General features: G+C 43.5%; 1 protein-coding gene across 4 annotated transcripts; it reads right to left on the bottom strand.

Annotated features, from left to right (window-relative positions):
- Positions 1-105: 105 nt before the first annotated feature.
- fam131bb (family with sequence similarity 131 member Bb) lies at positions 106-27996 on the bottom strand. Of its 4 annotated transcripts, none has more exons than XM_074653350.1 (9): positions 27774-27996; positions 13708-13748; positions 11058-11093; positions 10575-10668; positions 8006-8224; positions 7733-7873; positions 5438-5745; positions 4008-4268; positions 106-1635 (listed from the first exon to the last, which is right to left on the bottom strand). In XM_074653350.1, exons 1-9 carry the CDS (start codon positions 27799-27801, stop codon positions 1411-1413), a joined length of 1353 nt encoding a protein of 450 aa, XP_074509451.1. In that variant the 5' UTR covers positions 27802-27996; the 3' UTR covers positions 106-1410. The 4 variants fall into 4 exon arrangements, with proteins under 4 accessions (XP_074509451.1, XP_074509449.1, XP_074509453.1 ...); XM_074653348.1 differs by having other exon boundaries at positions 10566-10668; positions 27774-27994; XM_074653352.1 differs by lacking the exon at positions 11058-11093 and having other exon boundaries at positions 27774-27995.

Genomic DNA, 27996 nt, shown 5'->3' with positions numbered 1-27996 from the left:
TATACGACAGAGCGGACACTGGTCTGTTGGGACGCCAGTGTTTTGTCTGTCTATTGCTGGTTACAATTTAGATATCTGTGTGTTTTCTGTGTGTGGGTGTGTGTGTTTTCTGTGTGTGTGTGTATGTGTGTGTAGTGGTGGAGCCAGCAGTGAATCCATTTCCAACAGCTTCATCCCACACGTTTTGAAAGACTTGTTTATCTTTTGTTTCTTAAGAAAGACTCTCTCTCCACGTGGACCGCGAGGACACATCAAAAACAAAACAAACGCTCATGTACTGCCATCCGTCTTCCAGTACATTTAAATAGTGGTTATCATCCTCGACTACGTCTATGAAAAAAAAAAAAAAAAGCAGTTGAGGGTTTGTGTTGTCAAGTGGCTCGGTTTTGGTTGTCAGAGTGGGAACGTCAACAGTTCAAAGGCAACCTCTGATCTGTTGGATTGCATCAGTGCAAAAAGAGATTCGCTTATGCAGCTCTGTCTTTTATTCCTCTCACCGCAGGCCCACTGCGGCCCCACCTGGGATACTCTGGTTCAGTGCAAAGTCTATACAGTGCTGTATGATACAGGTACTCCATAGTGCTCTGAAGAAACATGCATACAGAGAAACAGTAGGAAGCACACTATCTTACAGTACAATCCTTATCTGTGCAGTTTGAAGTGTGTGCAGTCAGCAGGACAGGCCTGTCCCTGGGTTGTGCCTCGGGCACCCTGGTGCCACAACGTCATTATTTTAGAGGGTTAATCTGCATTTCACTGAAACGCTGACTTTTAATTACACGTGAAATTATCTGGGTTGCCATTTCCTAAAGTTTACTGCATGTGTTTGATGCAACAGGGAAATTAATCTGATTAAACGCTATCTAACATGTTGAGTAACAGCTGTAAACAGAGTAGTTCTCCCACAGGAAAACCATTATATCTTATCATACACTTATACATAGATTTGTTCCTTTTTTTGCTTTATTACAAAATTATTCTTATTATAATGTTTTATTATGATAGATTTTCATTATTATTGTAAGACGATGACAGGGTCGAGTTGCTTGTCTTCATAAAAAGCATGCATGTTTCCTTTCCCCTCCTCTTCATGTCAACGTGGTTGTCATTTTCCTGGTGAAAGTGTCTCCTCCTTCTCCTCCTCTTCTTCAGCTTCTCCGTCCTCACTCCTCTTCAGTTACCTTTGGGATGTAAGGCTTACAAAGAAATAGGTGTCCTTTGTTGCATCAGCTCATTGTGAGTCCACCTCCAAATCTGTTTTTCACCATTTTTGTAGAGTTCATCTCTCAACCAAAAAGTTTTTGATACCTGAAAAGGAACAGATTAATAGATATATATTGTATTATTATGTTCTTTCCTCGCTGACTCCCCAGTCAGTTTGTAATAAGGAGTCTCTTGACATCCAGGTACTCAGTTGGTTGCCATGGAAGCGGCTGGCCCCTGCCCCTGCCCCTCCTCCTCCTCCTTCTCCTCTCTCGTCTGCACGAAGCTGGAGGTGACATCGGAGGACTTCCGCTCTGTGATTGGCTCAGCCGGCGGTTGCCCCGGACTACTGCCACCAGAGGCATCCCCTTGTTGCGTGGGCGGAGTCAACGAGGCGAACTCTGGCTCCATGCACAGTGTCATCTCGTCCTCCTGACCAGGACAGACGGAGACACACAGAAGGTTCAGTAAACAGTAATGGTCCATACATTTTTACCATTAACTGCAAGTTTTATATGATTTATATTACTGCCAACTGACTTCCAACAATTTAAAGACTGATTTCCCATCTTTCAGGCAACCAGCAGAGTATAAAGACCAACTGTGAAAGATTTGCTTGAAATGGTAAATCCGTCACAGTGGACATTTAGTTGACCATGATGGAAATTTAGGCTATTATTGTGGGTTGTTAAATAGTCACAAACTGTTTCTTGTTGGTGCGTGCAGGAAGCTTCAGCGTTCAAGATGCTGAGCCAGCTGTTTAAAAGCTTTATGCATTTCCATAAAGTTGGGGGACTCGCAAGAAACAGGTTTAAAAAAAAAAAAGAAAGTCACAATCACAGCAGTCATAATCGAAGCAACAGACGTCTGAGACATCCTGATTTTTCAACACGTTCTCATCCCAACTCGTCACATACTGACACTTTGTCAGACCCCTATGCTTGACTGTTGCAGTAAACACATGCTTAAAGGTATAATATGCAAGAATTAACTAAAATCAATGTATAGAATGATAGAAAAATAATCCCTCTCAATCATCACTCAGGCCCCACTAGGAGTGTGTGGCGGTGTCTGCTTCTGCAGAGACCCTGCTCTCTGCCTGTATTTTCTCTTTTCTTATTATTTTGCTCTACTCTGGACGCTGCTGGGCGTCTGCAAACAGCCTTTAGGCCCCACGCGGGGGTGAAACCCCCAGCCAATAACAGCCTGCAGGGTATGCAGCCCGTTCAGGTGGTCAAATATCGCTGCTTTGTCACGCTCCTCGGCTTCTGATACCAAAGCACAACCTCCCCCTTTAATCTGTTAGATACAAAGCGGACCTATTTCACAGATGAGAATGGGTTGTGTTATTATGTGCATGTGTTACAGTGCTCCCCCTGCTCCTCTCTGGGCTGTGAGTGCAGCTATGATCAGTGTGTGTCTGTAGTTTGATGAGAGCATCACTGAGCCACAGCCAGGAAGCCTGCATGCTTTCATTCAATTTCCAACAACGTGGCACCTTCCCGCAGGGTTGTGCAGTTAGTTGTGTGTTTTAGAACGTAGCCAGCGGGAAACAATCAAAAAATTTAACGTTTCATTTCTCCGATTTGCAGCTTTTTTCTCACTATCACCGCTCTCTCTGTTCAGTCACTCTATAGGGGTGGCCAACTTTGAATGCGGTGTGTTGACAAACAGCAACCGACAACGGTTACATATTATACCATTAATGTTGTGAATTAAACAAAAACACTTGCTTAGGTTTAGGCAACAAAACCACTCAGTTAGGTTTAGGAAAAAACAACATGGTTGGACTTAAAATGACTACGTTTGTACAGCGAAAATGAAACTTAACGTTGTGAACACGGGACACCAACGAACAGCTGATTGTAAAGTGAAACAAACAGCGTTCTCCTGGATGAAAGCTTTGTGTTGTTGGACCCGTCCATCTCCCCTCCCACCTGCCCGTTGTGTCTCTTTCGCTCGTTATACTACGTCACCACAGCACTTTCTCTGAGCGTTTACTGTTGCCGTGGATGGGTTTATATTGTAGTTTATGGAACACCCTGTGCGTCTCATACCGGCGCTATAGGGTGCCTTGTGCAGCGGTATCGAACGCTGATGGCCGTGACAAAGCGTCTGTATTTGACTCCCTGGGAACGAGAATGGGCTGGATGTTTAGTTCCTAGTACGGGTCGAGCTCCAAAAACTCTTTATCCTACAATACCCATAATGCAATGCATTTATCATAAATGTCCTGTTCTTTCAAACCCTGTAGCAGGCTTTCTGCTAACAATTGGGTTATATTTCCTGTACTTTGGAAAGCTCCCTCCAGAGCCACAAAAGACATTATCCAACTGTTATAACACAGTGAGCGCCCCTTTAAAGAGGTTTCTGGAAGCAAGAGTTCCCTGCAAGACACCAATTAAACAGGATTTTCAAACCAGTCCCTGTTATTACGTGACAATTACGTCACTTTTCGCAAAAGGTAAAGGTGACTGATTGCTCACTTACTACTGCTGCAGCTAACGACCTTTTTACATTATGGATTTATCTAGTACTCTCTTTGATTATGTGATTAATGTGTGAAAAAAGCACCAATTCCTCACATTTGAGAAGCTGAAAATAGAGATTGACTAATTAATTAATCAACTAATCATGCTTCGATGATTAGAAATAAATCTGTAAAACTTGTGAGGTCATTTGAAAAATAAAGAATGATTCATGATTTGTAGTTAATAGAATAAAAGCACTGATCTTTTACAGTGCTTCAAATATTAAACCCTGAGGATATAATTTTATGTAATCTAACCCTGCGTTCACCTCACCTTGACCTCGTCCTCCTCCTGCTGCTCCAGCAGCGGGGAGTGCTCCGTTCCCATCTCTTCTCCAGAGGGAACACAGAGGCTCGGCTCCACCACCGCCGCCACACCCATGTAGCCTCCGATGTCCGTCTGATAGACCTCCATCTGCCCCGTGTTCCACAGATCCACCAGCGGCGGGTGAGCGGGATGGACCAGGCTGTGGATGGTGCTGTTGGGCGTCGAATGCAAAGACTGGTTGGCGCTGTGCAGCCGTTGCTCCAGAGACTAGAGACAGGGTGAGGGGGAAGAGTTAGAGGCAGAGATGAGATCTCTCCATGTCAGAGGTGACACAGCATCGAGCAGTTTGAGAAAATATACAAAGCCAAGAAAATAGTTTAGGAAGACGAGACAGCAAACGGTTTACAGTATTCCTCTTTCTGACTATGACAGGGATCAATACTGCTTTTCTTTGTGCACAGAGATTCAGGCCTATCATTTCATTCTGCCTCCGACTTGCAGTTTAAAGCAAGAACTAGTGTTTTTGATAGTTGTGCTGAAGTTATGATTTCTAAAAATAATTTACTCTCGAAATCAATTACTGGAAAGCAATGCTCCATTTAAAGGGACTGTTTGTTAGAATCAGAAATGCTTGTTACAGCAACACCTGTGGCCGTTAAGTCAACGAAGTCAGCATCCTGTTGCTCGCGCTCGCGCTCGCGCTTGTGCTCGCGCTCGCGCTTGTGCTCGCTCTACATAGACATGAACGAGCATCGCTCAACACACGTCAGCTAAAACCACAATATCACTCTATATTTCACCTGCTTGGCAGTAATGACAAACCAAACACTGGCTCTAGATAGGGACATTCATATTTTAGCGTCGGCCACAGTAGTTGTCCTACACGCTTGGCACAATGGAGAGGTTTCAGTTGGTTGCAATTGGCAACCTCACCACTAGATGCCACCGAATCCTACACACAGCACCTTTAGTTTAGAGTAACATTTTCTTTCTTTCTATTAAATTATAAGAAAATATGGACCTGGATCGTATCGTATCGTATCGTATCGTATCGTATCGTATCGTATCGTATCGTAATCTTATCGGAATTTTATCATATCCTTATCTTATCGTATCGTATCATATCGTATCGTATCGCATCATATCGTAATGTTATCGTATCCTTATCTTATCTTATATCATATCATATCGCAATCTTGTCGTGTCGTGTCGTGTCGTGTCGTATCGTATCTTACAAAAAGTATCATGTGTTGCAAAATGAAAATAACCCAAATTTGACAGTGACCATATTTTGACACAAACTCCTGATTCTTTGGGTCTGCTCAGGTTTGTGCATTATTGGAGTGACTTAGAGCAATAGTAAACATGCTCACATACTAAACTTCAACTCCATCTACTATCTCACAGGGGCTACACCCACAGAAGTGTCACTCCACCTGTTGCTGCTGATACTGCAGGAGCTGCTGTTGCTGGTAGTGCTGGATCTGTTGGATCTGCTGCAGCTGCTGTAGCTGATTCTGCTGCTGGAGAGTGTACTGCTGCGGCTGCGGCTGTGACAGGAAGCGAGCCTGTCCGTCGTACCCATCAGCAGACCCCATAATGTAGGAGCCAGCAGGGGGAGACGCCACGCCGGAGAGATCGTTGTTGATGGGCTCCCAGGCATCAGAGGAGGAGAGGCAGTAGTGGCCCTGAGCGACATATGTGTGAGGCCACACCTCTGCTGAGGAGTGGTGCAATATCTGATCTGGAAAGGATGAAAAAGGCAGCAGCTGTTATTAGAGGTAATGGTAACATTTGACATGTTTTTGGTCACATTTTATAGTTGCAAAAAGCACAATAGACTGAATCATCCTGATCATATAATCTTCATAACATCAAGAAATGTGCTGCTGATTGTTTGGTTTTAACTCGGAACTTTGCAAGAACTAACCCCCAAACAAATCATAGTAAAACATCAGCATTTATTTCAGCTTAAGTTGCTAAAAATCCCTCCTCTAGTGAACAACAATTGGACCTTTAATTGAGTTTCGGTAATCTGGTTCCAGCTGTTATCATACAATTAAGAAGAGTTTGAAGTGCAGCAGACTAAATCAGTTTGCTTTCTGGCTTTGATTTGGCCTGCTGAACAGAAAAAGGAGGTTTGACTGGGAGCTAAATAAAAAAAACTCACTCACTGCAGAACAAATCTCCACATTGGCTGAATAAGTGTTATGACAGAAGCTCTCCTAGATGTACTGAATACAGTTTGAACACTGGCACACCGTCCACGGTTGATTCATCGCTTGTGTCAAACTGTATAATGCAGACGCACTCTTGATTTTGTGCAGTTTATCTATCTCTCAAGAGGAAAGCTATAAATTGGGCCCAAGAGTAAACACAGCAACACATTTTCACCGTGTGCTAAGAGTTTATTTGACTAAAAAAATAGACAATTTGATGCAAATGCATTAATGAAGCGTCATATCCTTAAGGAGGTTTATCTTACAACAACAACGCACTCATTATAATGCACCTCTCACTTCATGAGAAGTGGAATAAAATGTCCTAAATCCTTATTTATACAGATGCAGCGTGTCTGAGTTTACCTTCCAACAGTCCATGATGGAAATGTGAAATTAATAATGAGCTTCCCCTCCAGCCTGGAGAGAGGAGAGCGAACAGTATGTTCTCATTACTAAGCAACATGACACATGTTATACAGCGAGCTGCTTACCTGCATCCACACAAACACTCACATCGACACACATCTGTTTTAATGCTGCCTGCTGACTTATATTATAACCTATATTAAATATACACTATTATGCATTATTTCATTAAATATATACATTATATCCTGTATGCCAGTGGTGGAAAGTAAGTAAGTACATTTACTCAAGCACTGTACATAAGTGATATTTATATAATATAATAACACTGACACGGGTCATTCTGCAGCACAACCTATACTTTGAACTTTAAGTACCATTTGCTGATAAAACTGCTTTACTTTAACTTTTAATTGATTATTTTTTACAATTACTTAAAGGGACTGTTTGTAAGAATCAGAAATTGGTTGTAACAGCGACACATGTGGCCGTTAAGTCAACGAAAGTCAGTGTCTTGTTGCTTGCGCTCGCCAGTGTGCACGCGCTACGTGAATGTGAGCAAGCACAGCATAACCACACGCGAGCGCGCATGGGACACCGACCCGGATATACGTGTAAGACGTTACAAACAGTCCCTTTAAGTTGTTGGTGTTCGTCTTTCAGCTGCTGCCGTTAGGGGTCGCCACAGCGGGTCATCTGAGATCTGATTTTATGATTCGCATATTTGATTTGGCATAGATTTACGCTGGATTCCCTTCCTGATGCAAGCCTCCCATTCACAGGACCCGGAGTGGGGATATATGTTTTTGTGGTGGGAGGAAACTCGAGAACCCGGAGGAAACCCGAACCCAGGGAGAACATGCAAACTCCGCACAGAAAGGCCCTGCCCAAACCAGAGATCGAACTGTGACCTTCTTGCTGTGAGGCGACAGTGCTCACCACCGTTACAATTACTTTAGTAACATCTTAATACGTCCTTCACAACTGCTGTATGACAAATTTTCTTGTAATATATTGTTAATCCTTTTTTAAAATAACATCTAGCTTACACACAAGCTTTGCTTTTATGTGAGATTGTTCTGCAACACAAGCTACTTTGAGTTTCAGCTGCAGTCATATTTGTAGTCCTTTGTAGTCCTTTACCTCGACTGGTGATGCTCTCCTGGTTGACCTCACTCAGATGAGCCACACTGCCCATGTTTGATCCCGACCGCGGACTATCTCCATCCAGTGATGTCCAGGCCATAAGTGTTGCCTCTGAGATCGCAAACTGCTGCAGGAGACCTGAGGTCAGGATTCAAAGGACAAGCCAGGATCACTGTGAGGACCTGCATTATATTTCATTATCTGAATATCCCGAAATCCCACAATAATTCTGCTGATGACAGTTTATCAGGCTCTGTGTGTGTTGCCAACCTGCAGTGAAACGAGCCTCCTTCTCTCCCTCACTAAGGTCACTGTATGCGTCGCTCTCCAGCCGCCGCTCCTTCTCCCGCTCCTGGGTAGTGATGCGGGGCTGGGGTCCCCCCGAACCCACCGTCGTCATGCCCCAGTTCTGCCATTCGATCATGTGAGCGACCCGACCCTGGGCCATGCCTGTTGGTTTGGTCACTCTTTCCTTCATGGTGCGACTAACTGCTTGTTGTGAAGTGGAGAGAGGCGGGAGGGAGGATGGGATTGGAGGTTGATGCAGAGGGGTTGAGGGGAGTTGGAGAAGGAAGTGAAGCAGCAGGTGTGTTGTTTGGAGGTGAAGTGGTAGATGGACAAACGGAAAGAAAGGGGAGAGAAAGACAGAAGGTAACAGTGTTATCATCAAGTGTGTTATTGTTGTATGGTCAGGGATGCTGTGATGACTGATGAAACTATGGATATCCAGTAGGGTTAGACTGAACTGGAGTGGGAGGATGTAACTGGACAGTCTCCTCAAATATTATGCCATTTATTTAATATTTCATCATCATATTTAAATTGTATTCATTTCATCTATACTGTATGATTGATAATTACCATAGAGGCTGACTGGAAGTGGTTAAAGATGCTCTATAAGATATTCAAAGCATTAATATAGCAGCAAACAACTATTTGCTATGTAAAGATATAGAGGAGTAATGTCTACCTGAGCAGAGGATGAAGTCTCTCTCCCTCTGTGTATTTTGTAATCGGAGCTTCTACTTGCTGTGTTGACATCCCCCGGCAGACCGCACGTGCTTTTAGTGCATGTTTGTGCATATGTGTGTGCCCCATTGGCTAACTCACGGCTGCATCCTGCACTGCTCTACGGTGGTTACAGCTGATGACGCCATCCCGACCAACGGCCCCACTGTGGAAGCGTAGCACCCACCCTCCGGTTCCCCCCCAGGTTAACACTGTTACCTCTTTCATTAGTGTTGAGGTTGTTTTCAGTGTTAGCCGTCACAATAAAAATGCTCCCACTCTTGCATTTGGCTAAATAATAATAAAGGTGCTGAATACGGGACTGGGAGCGTTTCTATTGCCTCTCAACGGCTCTCTATATGGTGACGACGAGCCGGTGGCTAGCAGTGCTAAAAGTGCAAACAACGGCAAAAGTGCTGACAGAGCTAACAGTGTTTATCTGAGGGGGAACCAGAAGCCGGGCGCTACACTTCTGCGATGACGATGCCGGTCGTGACGGCGTTATCAGCTGTGACCGCCGAATGAGAGCAGTACAGAGCAGCGGCCCATGAGTTAGCAAGTGAGGCATGCTCACATACGCAAACATGCACTAAAAGCACGCACAGCCACCACGGCTGTCAACTAAGGACAGAGAAGCTCAGATTACAACACACACAGAGGGAGGGCTTCATTCTCTGCTCAGGTAGACATTACTCCTCTATATCTTTACATAGCAAATAGTTGTTTGCTGCTATATTAATGCTCTGGATATCGAAGTTAGCACCTTTTAAGTATATACTGTATAAATATTTATGATGATAGTTTTGTCGAATATCTCTGGGATGTTTGGAGCACAGAATTGGTCATTTTTTGAAAATATTGAATATTGGCAGCTTCAACAAAGACACACCAGTATAGAAACACATTGTCAGTCCAATCCTACTATGGAAATGCCTGTAATTTAATGAGGGTCTTCATGAACATGGATTATGAGAATAGCTAAATGACGAAGGGTTGTGGGGGTGACATTCAAGTGTTTAATGAGACTAAGCCATCATCTGTACGGGCTACGAGAAGGAGAGGAGGGAATGGATGTGTCTCATCTGACACAGGTGCATCATGGGATGGAATAGGTTAATAGGGGTGACGTGGCTGTGTGGCATGAGTAATGAGAGGTTGGCTTGTTGACATAATAGCTTTCACACCTCTGCTAAGCTGCGCTGGCTAAGCAGAAAGCTGCTCTCTTTCTCCTTTCGCTGTCTGTCTGAGAACTTGCAGAGCATCTTTTAAAGAAGAACCTCATTTCCTGCTATACCATGCTGACACCAGCTGATATCTGCGCTCCGTATTTCATGTGACCCACACATGATGACACGTACTGTAAATCCCTGGTTGTTTGATTCTCTCTGATGGTGGCGCATGGAGATGAGATTAATGAATAAATTATAGGAATATATTACAGGACAAATCTGTACCACTGCTGCACTGCACTTCACTGCCCTGTATTACATCTCATTGCACTCAAATAAACTGCAGCTGGATTAAACCATCCATACTAATACTTATTTAAGACAACACTTAACACAGAAAACTACACTTCCCACTCACCTTTTCTTAGAGCAACAAGCTGTGTGATGATGCACTATGTGAGCGTGTGTCTGTGTGTGTTCAGCTGAATTCATTCCATCAATGACTCAGGAGGAGCCATTGACGGGTGTTATCACAGCGTGGAAAGGAAGTGATACATGGGAACCCGCTTCGGGTACCATGCTGACTCCAGCGCCCGCTGAGGGCCGAGCCAACATGGGGTCGGTTTACCAGTTTTTACAGCACAGACACACACCTGACACACCTGACAGAGAAGACTTAGCCAGAGCCCCGATGCCGTAGGCGTTTGAGTTCCTCTTGAGCCTAGGCAGGATTGACGTGGTGTCTTCCATAGACAACTAGAGGGGGAGAAGAGGGATGGATGGAGGAGGAAGGAAAAAAGGGTGGAGTATGGGAAGTGTGACACACAAAGACACCGAGACAGTGTGTGTTGGAGAGGGGTGAGTAGAGAGAAGTGATGGAGATGTTGGGTTAATACAAAACAATACAATCTGCATTCATCCTGATTCCAAGTATACTTTTATTATTCTGCACCGATAGGTCTGCTTGTGCTCACTACCGTGCACCATAAACCGAAAGAGACCAACTGTCAGGCCGAAGGTGGAGGAGGGGGGTCGTGAGGAGCTCATGGCTAAAGGGTGAGTTAAATCAAATCAGGTGAAAGAAACAAATAGATAGAGGAAGAAGAAAAGTAGTATAGACGAAGGAATGGTGTCACAACACTTACATTGATTCCTTCCCATGAAAATTCTGAAGGTCCATGCTGAGGAAGAGAAATAGGAGGAGGGAGAGATGGGGAAAGAAGGAGCGGGAAAGAGTAAGAGAGTGACAGGACAGAGGGAACATTGACGTGCATGGGAGGGGAAATGGGAGAGACGGAGAGACAGAGGGAGGGATTGCACATCGGACATGCAGAGGAAGAGAAATTAAGAGACGGGATGGGAGAGACAGATACACAGGATTTTCCAAAGAAGGCAAAAAGTCAAGGACCGGAATGACAGGGAGAAGGGAGGGGATTAAACAGGGATCAGTATATTTGTTTAGTTATGTATAGCAGAGTGAATACGCTACGGATGAATGGGTCTCCTCTCTGGTTACATGTGCTGCCAAAAACAGTGAAAGCCAGCGGAGTGTGAGTGAGATGTCAGAACGGTATCTGATGCTGCAGATAGACAGGGGACTGGGGGGCTATCGGGAGGGAGGGGAGGGTGTGTGTGTGTGTGTGTGCGTGTGTGTGTGTGGGCAGATGCTGGGGACAAAGCAGATAAGCAGCACACCATTCCTCTCTATCAGACACTAACTAGACACTGGTGGGTTAGTGGCTGTGCTGAAATGTTTTCACCTTCCTGTCGATCATCTGCACAGTCGAGGTTGAGCAGAGATAAATTAGTAAATAAACAAAACTGGAAAAATCTCACTGGTCTCAAACATTTATAACACAGATATCCTTTCCAATTTTATTTTTCTTAGAATTAATTCATCATATTTCCTAGCTGCGTCTCCATTCTTATGTATTTGAAACCCTGCATTGTAAACAGCAGTGATGGAAGAAGTACTCCGATAAAGGAATAGTTTGACATTTTGGGAGATATGCTAATTTACTTTCTTGCTTAGAATCGGATGATATATCACTCTAGTTTGTAATTTAAAGCTGGAACCAGCAGCTGGCTAGCTTAGCTCAGCACAAACACTAGAAACAGGGGGAAACAGCTAGCCTGACTCTCCAAAGTTAACAAAATCCGCCTCCCATCAGAGAGCCAGCAACACCCAAGGTCACCGTTTCTGATGGCTGTCGTCAGGAGATGTGATCCCACTGTAAACTGTATCTTTTGCTTTTCTTTTAGAGTTTTGTGAATATATCTTTAAAGTAACAATATTAAAATATATTTATGTTTTTTAACAATTTAGTTTTATGTGTTTTCTGTCACGTATTGTCCTCATTTATTACACAGGTACAGTGGGGTCACATTTTCTGACAACAGCCGTCAGAAATGGTGAGATTTCGGTGTAACACAAAAAGTCTGGCATTTAAACCCTGTAAAACCATAATGTTTTTCCACTTCAGTTTTTGTACAGATTAAACAAACAAGATATACTGTAGCATGTTAATTAGTGAGCTTTAGATAGTTGGCAGATTTTGCACGCTTTGGACAGAGCCAGGCTAGCTGTTTCCCCCTGTTTCCAGTCTTTATGCTGAGCTTAGCTCACCGGAGAGTGGTAACCTATCAATTCTCCCATCTAATTCTTTGCATAAAGCGAATAAATGTATTGTCCAAAATGTCAAACTATTCCTCTAGCTTCATGCCTTCTCTCCCTACATTAGTACCAGTGCCTCAAAACAATGTAGCCTACTTATCACCGCTGGTCAGCAGACTGTTGAATGTAAAGACCAGGATATTTAATGCTTAATGACATAATGAGGAAGCGACAACCAGGGTGGTGTTCACTATCTCCATCATGCAGCAGCGTGTATCCAGATAGCTCATGTTAATCGATATCAGCCTCTTTTCACTCCTTCTTTTTCTTGTAATTCTATCTTTTGCTCCTTCTCTTTTCGCTTCCTCTCCCTCCACAGGATCTGGGTCTGATGAGAGATTTAACACACTTGAGTGGTAGAGCCGGGCCCCTAGAAGCAGCTTTCCCTATGTTGCTTCCAATAGCCCTGACAACGCTGATGTGTGTGTGTGTGTGTGTGTGTGTGTGTGTGTGTGTGTGTGTGTGTGTGCGTGCGTGCGTGCGTGCGTGAGGGGGAGGGTGGTTGTTATTTTCCTCTCCGTAGGACTGAAGGGCATTCTGGGTCTCGATGCATAAATAAATGATGGAATCAGTCCACAGTGCATTTGGTGAAGAAGTAGAGTTCTCCACATTTTAGTCCAAAATGGTTCCCACTGCTGTGTCCCGTCTCAGAGGGATCAGTTTTAGAGCACGGGATCAGTAAAGCAGCAGGAGAGGAGCGGTAAAAGGATATCATAATGGTGTGTAAGAAGTCAGGGAAAGAGAGAGTGATGCTTCTGCTGTTTTGCTTTGAACCAGCACTGAGCAGTGACTCTGTCTGATGGACATCAAGCAACAGACGTCATATAGCAACAGCAATGATTGTTCAGTCTTCCAGCTACGCCGCTCCGTCTCATGGCCGGGGAGGTGTAGTGGAAGAAGTTCAGCGACTGACATTGACGTGTGTGGGCTACTTAACTAAATCTACTAGCAGAAGCACCTTGAGTTACAGAGAGCCAGTGGGGTGAGCTGCTGCAGCTCATCATGTAGCTGCCTGTGAAACTGGTTTTTATATCAGCAGCCATGTTGGTTCCTCAGGTGGAGTGGCAACAGTCCACTGTCAGAGGAAGTCAACTAGAGGGGTGAGCCAGCTGGAGACATACCTGCTCGCCATCCTTCTGGATTGGCACACCACCGTCTCCCGCTGAGAGCAGGGTAAAGGAAGAGAGAACAGAGAGAGAGAGAAGAGAGGAGGGGAATTAATTTAACTCCATTAAATCTTCACTAAGTATTCATATCATCCATAAAGCTTTGGCTAAAGTTCAATCAGGAAGATCTTTTCTCATGTGTAGTCTTCTACAGGTGCATCATTTGTGGCACTTTCCGTTTCCCGTAATGTCAAAGTCTCTACATTCATGATTGTTTTTTTCCCTTTTATTTTGAAAAACATTTCAACAACACTCCCCATGAAAACAACAGCAAACACACACACACACACACAAACTATCTCTCCCCTTAACAATAATTTATACTAAGATAGTTTCATAGGGTAGCCGAGTCATAATAAAAATTTAAAAAAAATACATCAACAACAGTAAACACACTCTAAAAACACAAAACAGCATAAAAACTAAAATAATAAAATAAAAACACCAAACTAATGACCAAACTGGGTCAGGTTTTTTAAATCTAGCAAGTTACCCGTAACCGTTTTATAAAAACAATTCTACCCACTGCAGCTTTAACTCTGATTTATTTACATTCACAGTTCTAAGGTCACCAACCCACCACTTCCCCATCACCACCATGACCTCTAGGATGTCCAGGAGATTCAAAAGAGTTTCCATCAACTACCTGCAGGCTTTACTATCTCTCCGATGGAGTCTAGTTCTCTAGTTCAAGTCTTTCTCTCCTTAATGAACATCTTCTACATGTAAATGACGCTTGCATTTCACTTAATAAAGCACTACAAAGAGTCAGTGGCAGATCATACACGAACCCATCCAGCCAGCACGCTGTAGATGGGAGTCATCCGAAATAGACGCTCTCTGTTGGATAAATGAACGTTATTATCCCTCCTCTTTCCTGGCCGTCCAAATCCTAATTACAACACTGGTTTAATTAGAGAGACTGTACTGGTAATGGAGTTTAAACACAGCTTTGGTCTCTAGGTGCCTGCTCTCTGTATCAGAGGGTCTGAGTGAGCAACTCTCAGAGGGGCTCACTCCTGCATCAGCACTCTGCGTGTCTCTGTGTGTTTGCATGGGTGCTGCTGAGCCAATCACGTTTTTCACAGCTGCATTTGGCAATCATGAGCGATTCCTCGGCAGCTCTGAGGAAACACAGAGAGTTGTTGGCTCTCTGGATGTCCAGTGATGTCTGTGACCCACTGACCCAGTGATTCAGAAACATCAGCTCCACTCTGTCTCTGTTGGGCTCTCAGATATTACCCTTCCCTCTGAACTCCATCCAGTCGCATCAGATCACTGCGAGGGCAGGAGACGAGGGACAGACTTCATTCCAGAAATTGACCCTCTTTACTTGCATGCAGAGAAGGGTGTGCCAACTACAAATCAGGACCACCTCGCTTCATTTGTACAGTTAATAGAGTACCTAAACCAGGGCTCGCCTCATTTCAGTGTTGTAAAGATTGTACAAGTACCATTATATATCATCAGTCTGTGATCTTTAACACATCTGGCGTTAACGTCCAGGAGTGATCGAGTGTTTTATTTCCTGGTTAGCTCGACCCAGTTTCCCTCAACCCACTTTGTGTAGTCCGACTATAGTTAGTGTTCCTTGTTTTTCCCTAAATACCTCTGGACACACACAGAAGGCACATGAAGTTCCTGCATGTATAAATAGCTGTACATTACCAGCAGGGTAAATTTACCTTAAAGGGACACTCCACCGTTTTTATATGTCAAAGTCAATTTCCTAGTCACAGACACAAAACTTGTCTTACAAATTGGTGGCGTAACTGCCGTTGAGTTTAAGACATGACCGTTTACAGGAAGAGTCTGCGCCATTTGGATTTTTCTCAGCATTTCATTTCATTTACATGTCACATAGGTATTAATTCCATCTAAATAGGCCGGCCTACAGCTGTTTTTGGCTTTGCTTTGAAGATGAGTACAGTACCCCGATTCATCCACCAGGTGGAGACATAGATTGTGTTTTCACCAAGCGGCAAACGCGGAGGTGCCTAAAACTGCAGTTCCTCAAATGGCCACTTGAGGCTGGCTCCAAAAGCGAGTCAATCCCCATAGACCCCATGTTAGAATACATGAAGACGGCTGACTGGAATCGACACAAAAATGATCCAGAGACATTGGAGTAGCAGTGAAATGCCCTTGAATACAACTTTTGATCACGAAACAGCAAACGTAAGACATAGCTTATGGTTATGGTTGTAAAAAGTGATGTTTATTTTTTCTCTTCTTCACTAGCAGTGCTATTCTAGCACCACTAGGCGCGCATGCACTGTTGGCGTGTTTTTGCAGTTTGTTGCTTAGTGTTGGAATTGTGTTTCATTTGGATAAAAATGGTTATCATGAGCTTTTAGCCGAGCCTCTTCCCGTTATGTGGATATGCAGGATGTATATGTTGCTACATGTTAAACATGTTTGTTGCACATTAACGTTAACGTTGCGGGTAACGTTACCCGGGGACGCTCAGCTTCAAGAGGTGTCAGTTTTTCAGTGCTCGACTGATGTAAAATAGTGAGCCAACCTGATGTTGAGGGCCTGACAGTAAAACATTACACATAGGCCTACTAGCATTTGGGGTCTTTTCCATTGATATTGGAGGAGCAAACAGCTGGTTTCTATGCAGGTAAATATGCAAATGGGCCTTCAAATGAAACTCGTGAGTTTGTGTTTACAACATGGGAAGTCGTGTACTCAATATGTTTGGCATTCAAGTGGTTAAGTCATGAGAACACCGCTGCTAAGCAGAGACAATATTAACGTTACTGTCAGGTGGGTAACTAATGCGGTAAATGCAAAGGCATAATGACAGAGGAAAAAGATGAGGCTGTTGGGAATATCAACATTTTCCTCAGACATATTATACAATTACGAAGAAAAACAATAAATGACTAAAATTACAATATATTCACTTATTATGCACTGAAGAATTTACTTTTAACCATTTCTGACATCGTCAACAAACACTTCACAACTCGTGAACTCTGAGCTTTCAGAAACATTCCACTTACGAGGTCGTGAATACCACGAGAGGGGGGCGTTCATATGAACTCTTCTCGTGAACACGGTAAACACGACCCCATTTGAAAGCACCAAAAGAATAACAGCGTTTCATATTGAATATATTTCTTCCTGTGAAATTCAATTTAGGAAACATAATATAGGCTACTTTACTTCAAGCAACCTACCATTGAAGGGCAAATCACAGCCCCAGTTCCAACAAATGCCAGCCACACTGCCATTTATTGTTTTTACAGTCTAAGCGGTGTTTAAGGGCACAAACAGCAGCTGTTGACGGTACATCCTGCTCTGCTGCAAATCCACCTTTTTGATATTAAACTGTATAAGCGTGAACAAAGTGTTCCTGTAAAAGAAAGCAGCAGAACTACTCTGGATCAGCTGGTGGTCACCTTACCCAAACTGTAGAAATAAAGAAACTACTTTGCATCAGGACTTGTCATTGTCAGAGAGGGTGGACACATTTATATTCAAGCGTTACTTTCACTATTAAAAATGAACTCTGTGTGACCTCAGAAGGATTTAGTCAGGCGAGGTTGATTTTTTGGCACTGAGGAGTGCGGTGTGAGGTGGTTACTTATGGGCTGATATCAGTTAGACAGAGAGATGTCTCGTTTTCTGCCTGGGCGGGAGGGAGTGTCCCAGATTTCTTTCCCCATCTGGGTTAAAAATCTGCCCTGCATACACAAACTGTACATGATCACATATGCACACACACATCCATCAGGCCTACAGCAACATATACAGTATAATAGGGACACACACAATGACACTCCCTCTCTTCCTCTGTTTCTCTCGCTTTCTTTAGCTTTCTCCCCTCTGCATCCTTCAGCCTCCTTTGGCCAATCAGTAGATTAGCAGTCCCCCACCCACACACACACACACTCACACATCAATCACAATATGGCTCAAGAGTTTTCTGGACTGCAGCAGTAAACTACCACTGGGAAGCCCTCCAGCCTTTACACAGCAATGGACCAGAAACATTCAGCACAGTGTGTGTACCTTCGTAGCTGTATGTATATATAATAGTGCCTCATATGAGATTACATCAAAGCATGTGCTATTTGTGAAGTGAGCCACGAGGGTTTGGATGTCTATATTAGTCAGAGTTGTTTATAGGTCTCAGAATATGTGTATAGATGATGGGTCAGTGGTCATTAGCCAGGATCTCAGTGGTTTCTTAAGCCATGGCATGCTGTGTGTTTCTGCACCCGGGTAGGTGATGCTCTTGAGCTCTCAGCAGCGCAGTAAGCGAATGCGTAATTCTGCTTGCGAGAAAGCAGGCAGGATCCCTCCTTGAGGAAGCAGCAACAACAACAGAGCACATGACCAGAGCTCTGAGCCAGCTTTTCTTCCCCTGGCTCTCTCCCTCCTCCCCCGCACACACACAGCGGTGCAGCGCTGGATACCCCCCTGCGGTCATAGGGGAGCCGGGCTTAGCTCAGCCGAGGAGAAGGAGCGAGAAGGAGTCAGGGAGGGAGGAAGGGCGGGGAGATGGAGGAGAAAAAAAGAGGGAGCAGCGCTGCCGGCCGTGCGTAACGAACGACCACAGATCTGCAGCGGCTGCACTGTCAACTCCAGCTCTGACTGGAGTGGCTTGACGGCTCCCGCTGAAGTGGGGAAGCATTTGAGAGTCATCTGTCTTTTTTGTACTCCCAGTGCCCTGCGGCAATAACGCAGAGGAACCAGGGGGGCTTGGTGCTTGTTTACCATGACAGCTGCAGTAGGGCTGGTTGCCACGATGGGGCACCGGCTTGGATGGCAGCCCTCTTGCAGCGATACGTGCAGATGTCGGGTTACTGAGCTTCAGAGTTCAGCAGGAACACAGCTGAGCACCAGAGCCCAGATGGTTGGGAGAGCTTGGTCGAGGAAAATTGAGCTGAGTGTGTCTCACGACCAGGGCTGTCCCGAATACGATTTTTTGGGCTTCAAAGCTTCGGTGAGAAATATTCGATGGTATTCGAAGCTTCGTGGCACAGCTCAGCAGGCTGACATGTTCTTCTGTCTGTCTGTCTGTCTGTCTGTCTGTCTGTCTGTCCGTCTCCGTCTCCCCTGTTTCAGTGCCCGGGACAGTGCTGCCGCCGCGCTACTGTACACACATGCACCTCTACACACAACTAGCGATATCCGTCTGAGAATAATATATGAATAATATGAATAATGAATAATGTTGTGAGATTATTCATTATTTCATGGGCTATTTTGGGATTCATACATTATTATTACATACTTGTATAATAAAAAAAACAAAATATTCAAATACGGATTTAGAGGTTGAATACCATGGCAATGGTCGAAGCTTCGAAGCACTACTTAGGACGTAATCTTCACACACATGCAGGCGCTCTGACATACACTTAAACAGGCACTCGAGCACAGCATGAGTTACTGCTATTAGCCTGGTGAAATGGCATTCCCGATCTACATGCCCCTGTCATCGGCACGCCTCATTAATCTGTTAAAGCATGAATGTGGCTGCCATCCTGTGCAGATCTCCATCACTGATACAGGGTAAATAGGTTACAGCAGTCATTGGTGCTCTGACTGTGGTACCTAAAAAATCAACAGCGTCTTTGCACAGGCAGCTGCAGCCCAGCATCATCAACTTGATCACTTCCATAAACATCCTAATGGCCTGCTAAATATATAATGAATATTTGGACCTGAAACGGAAAACATGCTGTCATCCGAATCTGTTTAGATGAAAGGAAGAAAACCTGCAGAGGCGGAGGTAATCAACCAGTTATGCATACAGCAGGACATCTTTATTTTCTTGCTCCTTGGTATTCAAAGGAGTCTTCCCCTCTTTGAGAACATGGCCTTTATTTCTTTATCAGCACTGAAGTGGTTAGTAGCATGCTGCAGATAACACCGAGACAACCAGCGCTAGTGGTTGCGCACTAATGCTGAGTGCATCCACAAAATGCACATAAATTCACACAAACACACATGGATCAAATTGTAAAGATGAGATTCTCTCTTTCACAGCATTATGTTTCAATTTCATAACACACACTGTGGCTGAGTCACATTGTTTGCAGAAACGCCTGCCATCATGTGCCCACACACACGCCTCTGATTTCTGATCTGCCACATTCACGTACAGGTTGAAAATGATATGTACAAGGGCGAACACACGTATACACACACACACACACATGCATTTTAATCAATTCCCCTCCCATATGGCTTGTAACCAGGCATCCAGTGACAAGGCAAACCATAATAGCACACAGTAGAGAGAGGCACTCCCATAAATCTGTAGTTAAAAGACCCTATGCTGCTATATATGCTACATGGGAGTCCTTGGGTGTATATTACACACATAGGCCTATATGCTGACACACACCCACACAGGTAAGGGTCATCAGGTCCACCCTTGTCTCTGAGGCACTACATCACTGAGTCATTCACCTTGAATGTGTTCATGTATGCAAGGCTTTTCAGCTTGGACAGAAGCCAATCAATCAGCCTCCACCTCAGTCCGCCAGGTTTACCAGTTTACAGGCACACTGCAAACTGGCAAACGCAGGACACGATGTCAGTTGTGTGCTGAATGTCTGTATGGTGTTAGCGGGTAGGATGTTTTAAATTTAATGACAGGGTAATCCCTCTCTGTAATGCAGTAGCAAAAACAGAGTGATGGGCCAAAGTGGTGAAGCAACAGTGGTGCCTGTATTACAGGCTGCGCCTGGAGAGTAGACGAGATCAGGCGGCAGCAGCCGGGGAAAGAATACACAGGAAGTCACAGAAATAGTTACATCCTGTTAGATCCATCTTCAGGCTACCTGTAGTTTGCGGACCACATTCAGATTAATTATATTTGTTACACAGATAATTAGGATTTTCTGCAAAACATGGTGGTTGTTGTCAAAACTAAAGGCCGTGACACACCAAGCTGGCAGTCGGCCGGCGGACAGTTTGGGGCCGTCGGTGAGCGTTTGTCTGCCTAGTTTTTTCGGCCGATTCAGCATGTTGAATCGGCAGCGGCACCCGTCTGTGAGAGAAATCACTCTGATTGGCTGTTCAGCTTAAACGAATCAGTGCACGAGAAGAGAAATAGAAGTGAAGAAAGCAAACCAACAGTAAAGTCAAGAGGAAAAACACAGAAGGCTCTTTTCATTTTGCATTTCATCTCATCTGATCGTTCAAATACACGGATGTTTTAACAAAGACATGGCCATCTGGCATGAAGCTAAGTGGTGAGTGAGAGTGGTGTGAAAACGGTCGGCAAACGCTGATTTGTTTCATGTACGTATCATAACAACAGCTTGTATATCCACCGTCCTCAGTCTTCAGTCTTCTAGTTTCCTTTTTTGATCGACGAATACAGACTACCGCCACCTGCCGGTGTGGAGAGTTATTTCCTCTCACGCAGGCGCAGAACATCCGTGCTAACTGGCCGTCAGCTGTAGTCTTTGCGGTGTGTTCAAATGCAGCTTGTCGGCCAAAACAAAGGCGACGTGAGGCGACTCAACAGGCGGCCTTCATTGCCGCTAGTTCTCTGATGTCTGGTTGGTGTGTCCCCAGCTTTAGTCGACTAAGATTTCTTCAGTCTGTTTTTTTTTGCTTTTTTCTTGCTGAATGACTTATTTCCAAGAAACTTATGAGCACATCTCTGGTAAACACCAGATTTAAAGTGGTGCTTTTGTGTGATTGTTTATGGAGAAACTCAGTTTTACAGATCTGTCGATTAAATCACCTAATCGATTAGTTTATAAAATCGTATGAGTGTTAGTCGACTAAGATTTCGTCGACAGCCCTAATTTTTTGCAACCACACAAGATATGTTTATCAACAGATTAAACCTTCATTGCACAACATGATACTAATCGCTGGTGATCGATTCTGCGGAAGCCTGGCTCATCTGGAATGAGCCTATATTCACACCCACACATGGGCCTACGCACATATAAATATAGCAGCAAGAGCGCGATCATATAAGAGGCGGATGTAAACTTGAGGTCATTCACAGATCCATGCATGAACACATACATACAAGCGTGAGCCTACAGACACACACACAGACACTCAAGCTGGGTACTGTTTGAGATCTTTTGAAATGAGTTGTATGATACCACAATGATCCTTTTTTTTTTTTTTTACAATATTGTGAGAAATAGAAACATGATTTGCTTCAAATAATGATTTACTACAATCCCTTTTTTCATTTAACAATTACAATAACATTACCTATATTACATAGCCTAATGGGCAACATTTTGATTGAAGTCAGGAACTATCTGATCAAATAACAAGCAAACAAGATTATGAATATGAGCAAACATTTGATGCCAGCTTTCAGCACTAGATACTTTAGATACTCTGTACTACAAACACATTTCAGTCAGTAGATACACGTAAACACATAAACACACAAACATAATAGTGCTTATTGAACCAGTCAGTGGTGTGGCATCTTAAAACTTAAATCTAAATTGAAGAAAGTGAAAAGAGAGTTTGCTTAGAGGCAGCACAGACAGGTGAGAGTTGTCATGATGTCCCACATTCATATCTATAATTTCACCACTGCAGCCTGACCCATAGCCGTTATCTTCACACTGCACACAATGCCCTAAATTATAGAGTGATTAATGATTCCAGCAGCACTCGCAGGTAAAGTGTGACCTGGTAACTGGATACAGAGAAAATGCTTCTGATAGGTATGCTTTTAGCACAATTATAGGTAATAGCATTATCAACACTACATCTACAAATGTGATCGGCATCATGGTCTCTGTAACAGAATTACGAACACTGTGTTTGACACTTAACAACACAGCTGTGCAGCGGTGGAAATTTGCTCTCAGTGAAGCATACATAAGCTGTGTACTGCATACACACGAGCTGAGTCACTGACAGAAATACAGTCTATAGTTATTTTGCAGTAGATCTCACTGCCTTCTCCTCGCTGATGACGTGAAGAAGAATAATGTGCACCTCCCCATCGACGGCCTCTCAAGGCCTTTTGCTCTCTGAAAGGGATGATGGATGCAGACATCTCATCTGCTGTACATCACTGTGTGTCTTCACCTGAACTGGTAACAGTGGTGGTGAGGGGCAGCTCGGCTAGAGCATAATGTTAAACCGGTCAGTTTAAAGCAGGGATGCACCCTTTAGTCGCTTAGTCGACTAATCAGTCGTTTTGGTCTTCATCGACTAAGATTTCTTCAGTCAATTAGTCATTTTTTTATGCTTTTTTCATGCTGAATGACTTATTTCCAAGAAACATATGAGCACATTTCCAGTACACAAAATATCTAAAGTGGTGCTTTTGTGTGATTCTTTGTGGAGAAACTCAGTTTTACAGATCTGTTGATTGAGGCTGGGCAATATGACGATATATATCGTCAAAACTATATAAATATGTCTGTTGTATTATAGGCCTGTAGTTATTTGTTTTTTCTCTATAATTTCACGTAAAATTGTTTTGTTCATTGGGCACTCAAGTTCTTAAAATTAGAAAATACTCAGTACTTTTCATTTATTAAGTATTTAATTCACACAGGAGTATACAAAAATAAGCTTTACCATGTGGTTATGTCATATAAACTGTTATTGAATTACCAGAACAACATGCTATATTGTGATATATATTGTTATCAAGATATGAAATGACATATATCGTGATAGAAGATTTTGGCCATATTGGTCTCGGTGTCGATTAAATGAACTAATTGATTAGTCGACAAAATCGTATGAGTGTTAGACGTAGGAAGTATTTCTTTGGTCGAGGACAGCTCTACTTTAAAACTTAACCCAAAATGATAAGGAAGGTATTTTCAGTTGATTCTTTGTAGACTGAACCTTTTTATTGGCAGAGAAACCGATTTATACTGCTGAAGGTGAAAGTGAACAACCCTGGTATTTATGTCAGCCCTCATTTTCCAACTGGGTCTGAATTAACAGCTGCAAACTCACACACACCTACAGTATGAATCCTCACTGCCTACATGTATCACTGTCTGCAACATTTTGCCATGATGCTGCTTTTTTGGCCTAGAGTTTTTTATGTCTGGGGCTTTCTGTTTAAATCAATTCAAACCACCAGACCTCTAATAACAAGTGATATGTAGGGTAAAGAGTTGTCCCTACAGGGGATAATGCAGGTTTCTATGAGTATTGCTACTACTAAAAAGATGCCATTATAGATTCTTATGTGTCACATCCCCTATGACATCCAAAATAGGGTGGGATTCACCCGAGGCCCCACAATACAATATTATCACGACACTTAAGTCACGATACGATCTCATTGCAATTTTAAACATTTTGCGATATGCGTTTTGCGATAAAATATATTGTGATTTATGTTACAAAAGCCTTCGTTTTCCACAACATTGTATGGACGCAGATCATGAAGTGTGATGGATTGTATTATTTTCTTTTCTCGCACAGAATTGGAAGTTAGCTTTGTCAAGCAAAGTGTGTTCAGTCAACATTGGCTTAGCCGTCAACGGTTAATGCTATCTGGATGGTGACGTGTGAGGTGAGCCCTCTTATTCATAGAGTATTTTATTTTCATACTACACTCCTTGCAAATCGCATGTGTTATGTCCATGTCCATCTTCCCTTCCTTGTTAAAACATCCAAAATAAGTCCAGAGATTTGATTGAAACGCGGATGGCACATTTCTGATTTCTCTCTCCGAAGTCTCCATCTTTGTTTTGATTAACTTCCTGCCAATCCCGCTGACTTTACCCATGACCGCACCAGAAAGAAAAAACAGCACCATCTATTGGACTGAAAAGGCAATTGTTAGCAAAAAGTTTAATTTGTATTTGCAATATTAATAGTTTATATAATAGAGTGTTACAGGAATGTGGCCTAAAATCAAGACATGAGTTATCATTTTAGCACTTCCAGGTCCCTTGTCTGGAGGACAATGGGTTTTTTGAATGGGTTTTTAGTTAGAGGCCTGAAATAAGGTCTGTGGTTAACACAAGCTGCAGAGAATTTAATGTTTTGTTCTACTATATAAAATACATCATTAAATCCCACTCATGAATTTTGAAGCTTTTACGTGTCTTAAAAATGGCGGTTGCTAACAAGTGGCTAAATGAGACTAAATGTCAACTCGTCCGCCTTCACATCCTTGTTGTTTATACTCGCGCTCATGCGACCGTGGTGTAGGTCGTTTATAGCCTGACGTTAGCTTTTTACTTCTGACGATTGCATTCACACTTCAAAAATCCCATTGGCTTTTTGTCGAGGGAACCAGGGCAATGCTAACTTCGTGGTTGGCCTACAAAAAGCACTCTATAAAAGATTGATACTTGATGTCCTTGTATCGATACAATATTATATAAAAAATTATATAAAAAATATAGTGATACTATGCTGTATCGATCTTTTCACCACCCCTAATCCAAACTAAAGTAAACTATGCAGTACTTCCTCAACCTGCTGGGTACAGACGTATTACACAGAGGCATGATGTTTGCCATACTACACCAGTGTGTGGGTACAAGCTGATATCACGGCCCGACCATGGAGCACACTCCCCGATATGATGGAGCTGGGAGAGATAGTGTTACCGGAGGGCAGACAGAATACATCAGGGCTACTCCCGTACAGAGACAGATCCAGTCCTACTGCTCCTCCTGTTGATCTCTGCTTGGCAGCGTGGACTGCAGTTGAGAAGCCCGATCAATAACGCATACTAAAGCCATTCTCACCTAGGATAAACACAACCACGCCTGTAGTCTGCTGCTGATTCGGATGCTTACAAGAGAATCACAGACTCGGGCACACAAGCTGCTTGAAAACGCCTGATTTCCCTTCTCTTAAGTACTGTTTATTTAAACATTCATGTCAGATTACAGTGCACACAGTTTAGCATAACATTTGTATTCCCTTAAGTAGATGTACAAGCTCTATTACATGTGACTGACAGGCTACAGTGTACTTCTGCTTTATCACAGCTCTTCATCACTTATCCCTGATTAGAAACTGCTTTTACTGGACCGGCCTTATTGAAATCTTAAGCTTCTGTGATTACTCGTATAAAAAAGGAGCATCAGTATTCAAGTGGCTCACAATCAGATTAATGTGGCACCTTTCCAAAGCCTTCTGCCCTCCTCAATCACATTACTTATAACAGCTGGAGTCTCTGGGCTTTGTAAGGTCTCCTGTCTTGACCTGAGTGTTGACAGAGGATCCGAACCTCCTCTCTTGCTCTGCACTGTGTCAAATACTGTAACCTGGACGACCTGAGCTGCTGTAAAACACTGTTCCTGCTGTATTTAGTTCACACCTGCATCCCTAACTGTGTCACATACTGTAGTACTCCTTCTTCTGCACTTGCATTATTCTGGATATATTTTAAATCCTCTTCATCAAGAATTAGAATTCGACTAATCGGTCGTTTTTTGCTCTTAGTCGACTAAGATTTCTTTATTCGACTAGTCGTTTTTTATGCTTTTTTCATGCTGAATGACTTATTTCCAAGAAACTTATGAGCACATCTCTGCTAAACACAAGATTTAAAGTGGTGCTTTTGTGTGAGACGTTGTGGAGATTACATCTACTAATTGATTAGTCGACTATAGAGCTGCAACGATTAATAGATTAGTTGTTAACTATTAAATTAATCGCCAACTATTTTGATAATTTATTAATCAGTTTGAGTATTTTTTTTAAAAGAAAAAAGAGTCAAAATTCTCTGATTCCAGCTCCTTAAATGTGAATATGTTCTGGTTTCTTTATTCCTCTATGACAGTAAACTGAATATCTTTGAGTTGTGGACAAAACAAGACGTTTGAGGACGTCGTCTTGGGCTTTAGGAAACACTGATCGACATTTTCCCCCATTTTCTGACATTTTATAGACCAAACAACTAACTGAGAAAATAATCGACAGATTAATAGACTATGAAAATAATCGTTAATTGCATCCCTCGACAAAGAATTGCTTTGGTCGAGGACATCCCTGAATAAAAGGGGGGAAACGTGCACAAGCACACTGGAGTTCCTGTGTGTAACCTGCCTTTGACATTCATGACCCCTGGAAAGGTTATGCACTTTTCAGAGTAAAATATGCGTTCAGACCGATGCTTCACCACGAATATGTTTAGGAGCCTGATGTGCTTAGTGCTTCATTCATATTTAAACACCAAAGGAAATGTTTATTTTTACCTTTTGAGCATGAGTCATGCTACATACTAAGACATAAGGGACCTGACTTTGCACTGCAACATATTTGAACTATACTCGTGCAGAAAAAGACAATTTATACAACCCCTCCCAGTCTTTCCCCACTTAGCAGCAGTCCTTAACATATCATCTCTGGGTTTATCCAGGAGGGTCCTCACCTGGAAACTACCATCAATCCCACACACCCTCGCCTGCACGTATTCGCCCCTCCCTCTCCCCCTCTCTCTCCATCACCATCCGTCCGTCTCCCCTCCTCCCTCCCTGCCCGCCTGCACTGAAATCCTTCCTTTGCTGCTCGTTCATTTATCCCCCTCTATCCCTATTACTCATGCAAATAATAACAAACGCCCCTGACAATGGCATTATCCCTTGTTTCTTTCTCCTCTTTCTCCAAAGCCATACCGCCCTATAAACAAGCACTATCACAGCGCTTCCCTCTCCCGCCTCTCTCTCCTCTCCATCCCTCTCTGCCTCCTACTCACACACATACACATACTGCCAAACAGCATCATAAATCAAGGGATGGAGGGAGGTGGGGGGGGATGCAACCACACACACACAGTAGCACATTTTAACACATATTGTCTCTGACATCTTGCCTGTATACTGTGTAGCCTACACAGCTTCTGTGACCATAAAACTTACACTGCACAGAGAGAGAAGCAAACACCTCTCACACACACACACACACACACACACACACACACACACATATACAAAGCCTGTCTATACATAGTCTCCCTCGCTCCTGCAAGACCCCCATCCTCCTCCTCCTCCTCCTCATCCTCCTCCCCCCCAAACCCCCCTGTAGTCCGCAGCGAGAGAGGGAAGAGAAGCGGGGCTTACTCAGTGTCCTGGAGCCGATGCATCCCATGGTGTATTCACAAAGGCCCTGGATACAAGCGTGGAAGTGTTACCCAGACGCCGTGCATTCTCCCTCTTCCTCCTGCGACTCTCTCGTTCTCTCGGCTCTAGCGCTTCTTTTTCTTGCTCTCCTGTGCTCTCTCTTTTTTCCTCTCTCCCTCCTGCGCTTGCTCGATCACTCTCTCTCTCCCTCTCTCTCTCCCTC

This window comes from Sebastes fasciatus, chromosome 12 (genome assembly GCF_043250625.1).
Source record: "Sebastes fasciatus isolate fSebFas1 chromosome 12, fSebFas1.pri, whole genome shotgun sequence".
Classification (NCBI taxonomy): Eukaryota; Metazoa; Chordata; class Actinopteri; order Perciformes; family Sebastidae; genus Sebastes; species Sebastes fasciatus.
Note: the sequence above shows the minus strand (reverse complement) of the source record. Positions and strands in the feature narration are given on the sequence as shown.

Excerpts from the sequence above, each read along its gene's own strand:
- fam131bb (XM_074653348.1), bottom strand. The coding sequence starts at position 27,801 with ATGGGATGCATCGGCTCCAGGACACTGA. Across the intron at positions 13,749-27,773 it reads CATCGGCTCCAGGACACTGA|CGGGAGACGGTGGTGTGCCA; the intron begins GTAAGCCCCGCT and ends CCCTGCTCTCAG. Across the intron at positions 4,269-5,437 it reads TGCAGTATCAGCAGCAACAG|TCTCTGGAGCAACGGCTGCA; the intron begins GTGGAGTGACAC and ends CCCTGTCTCTAG.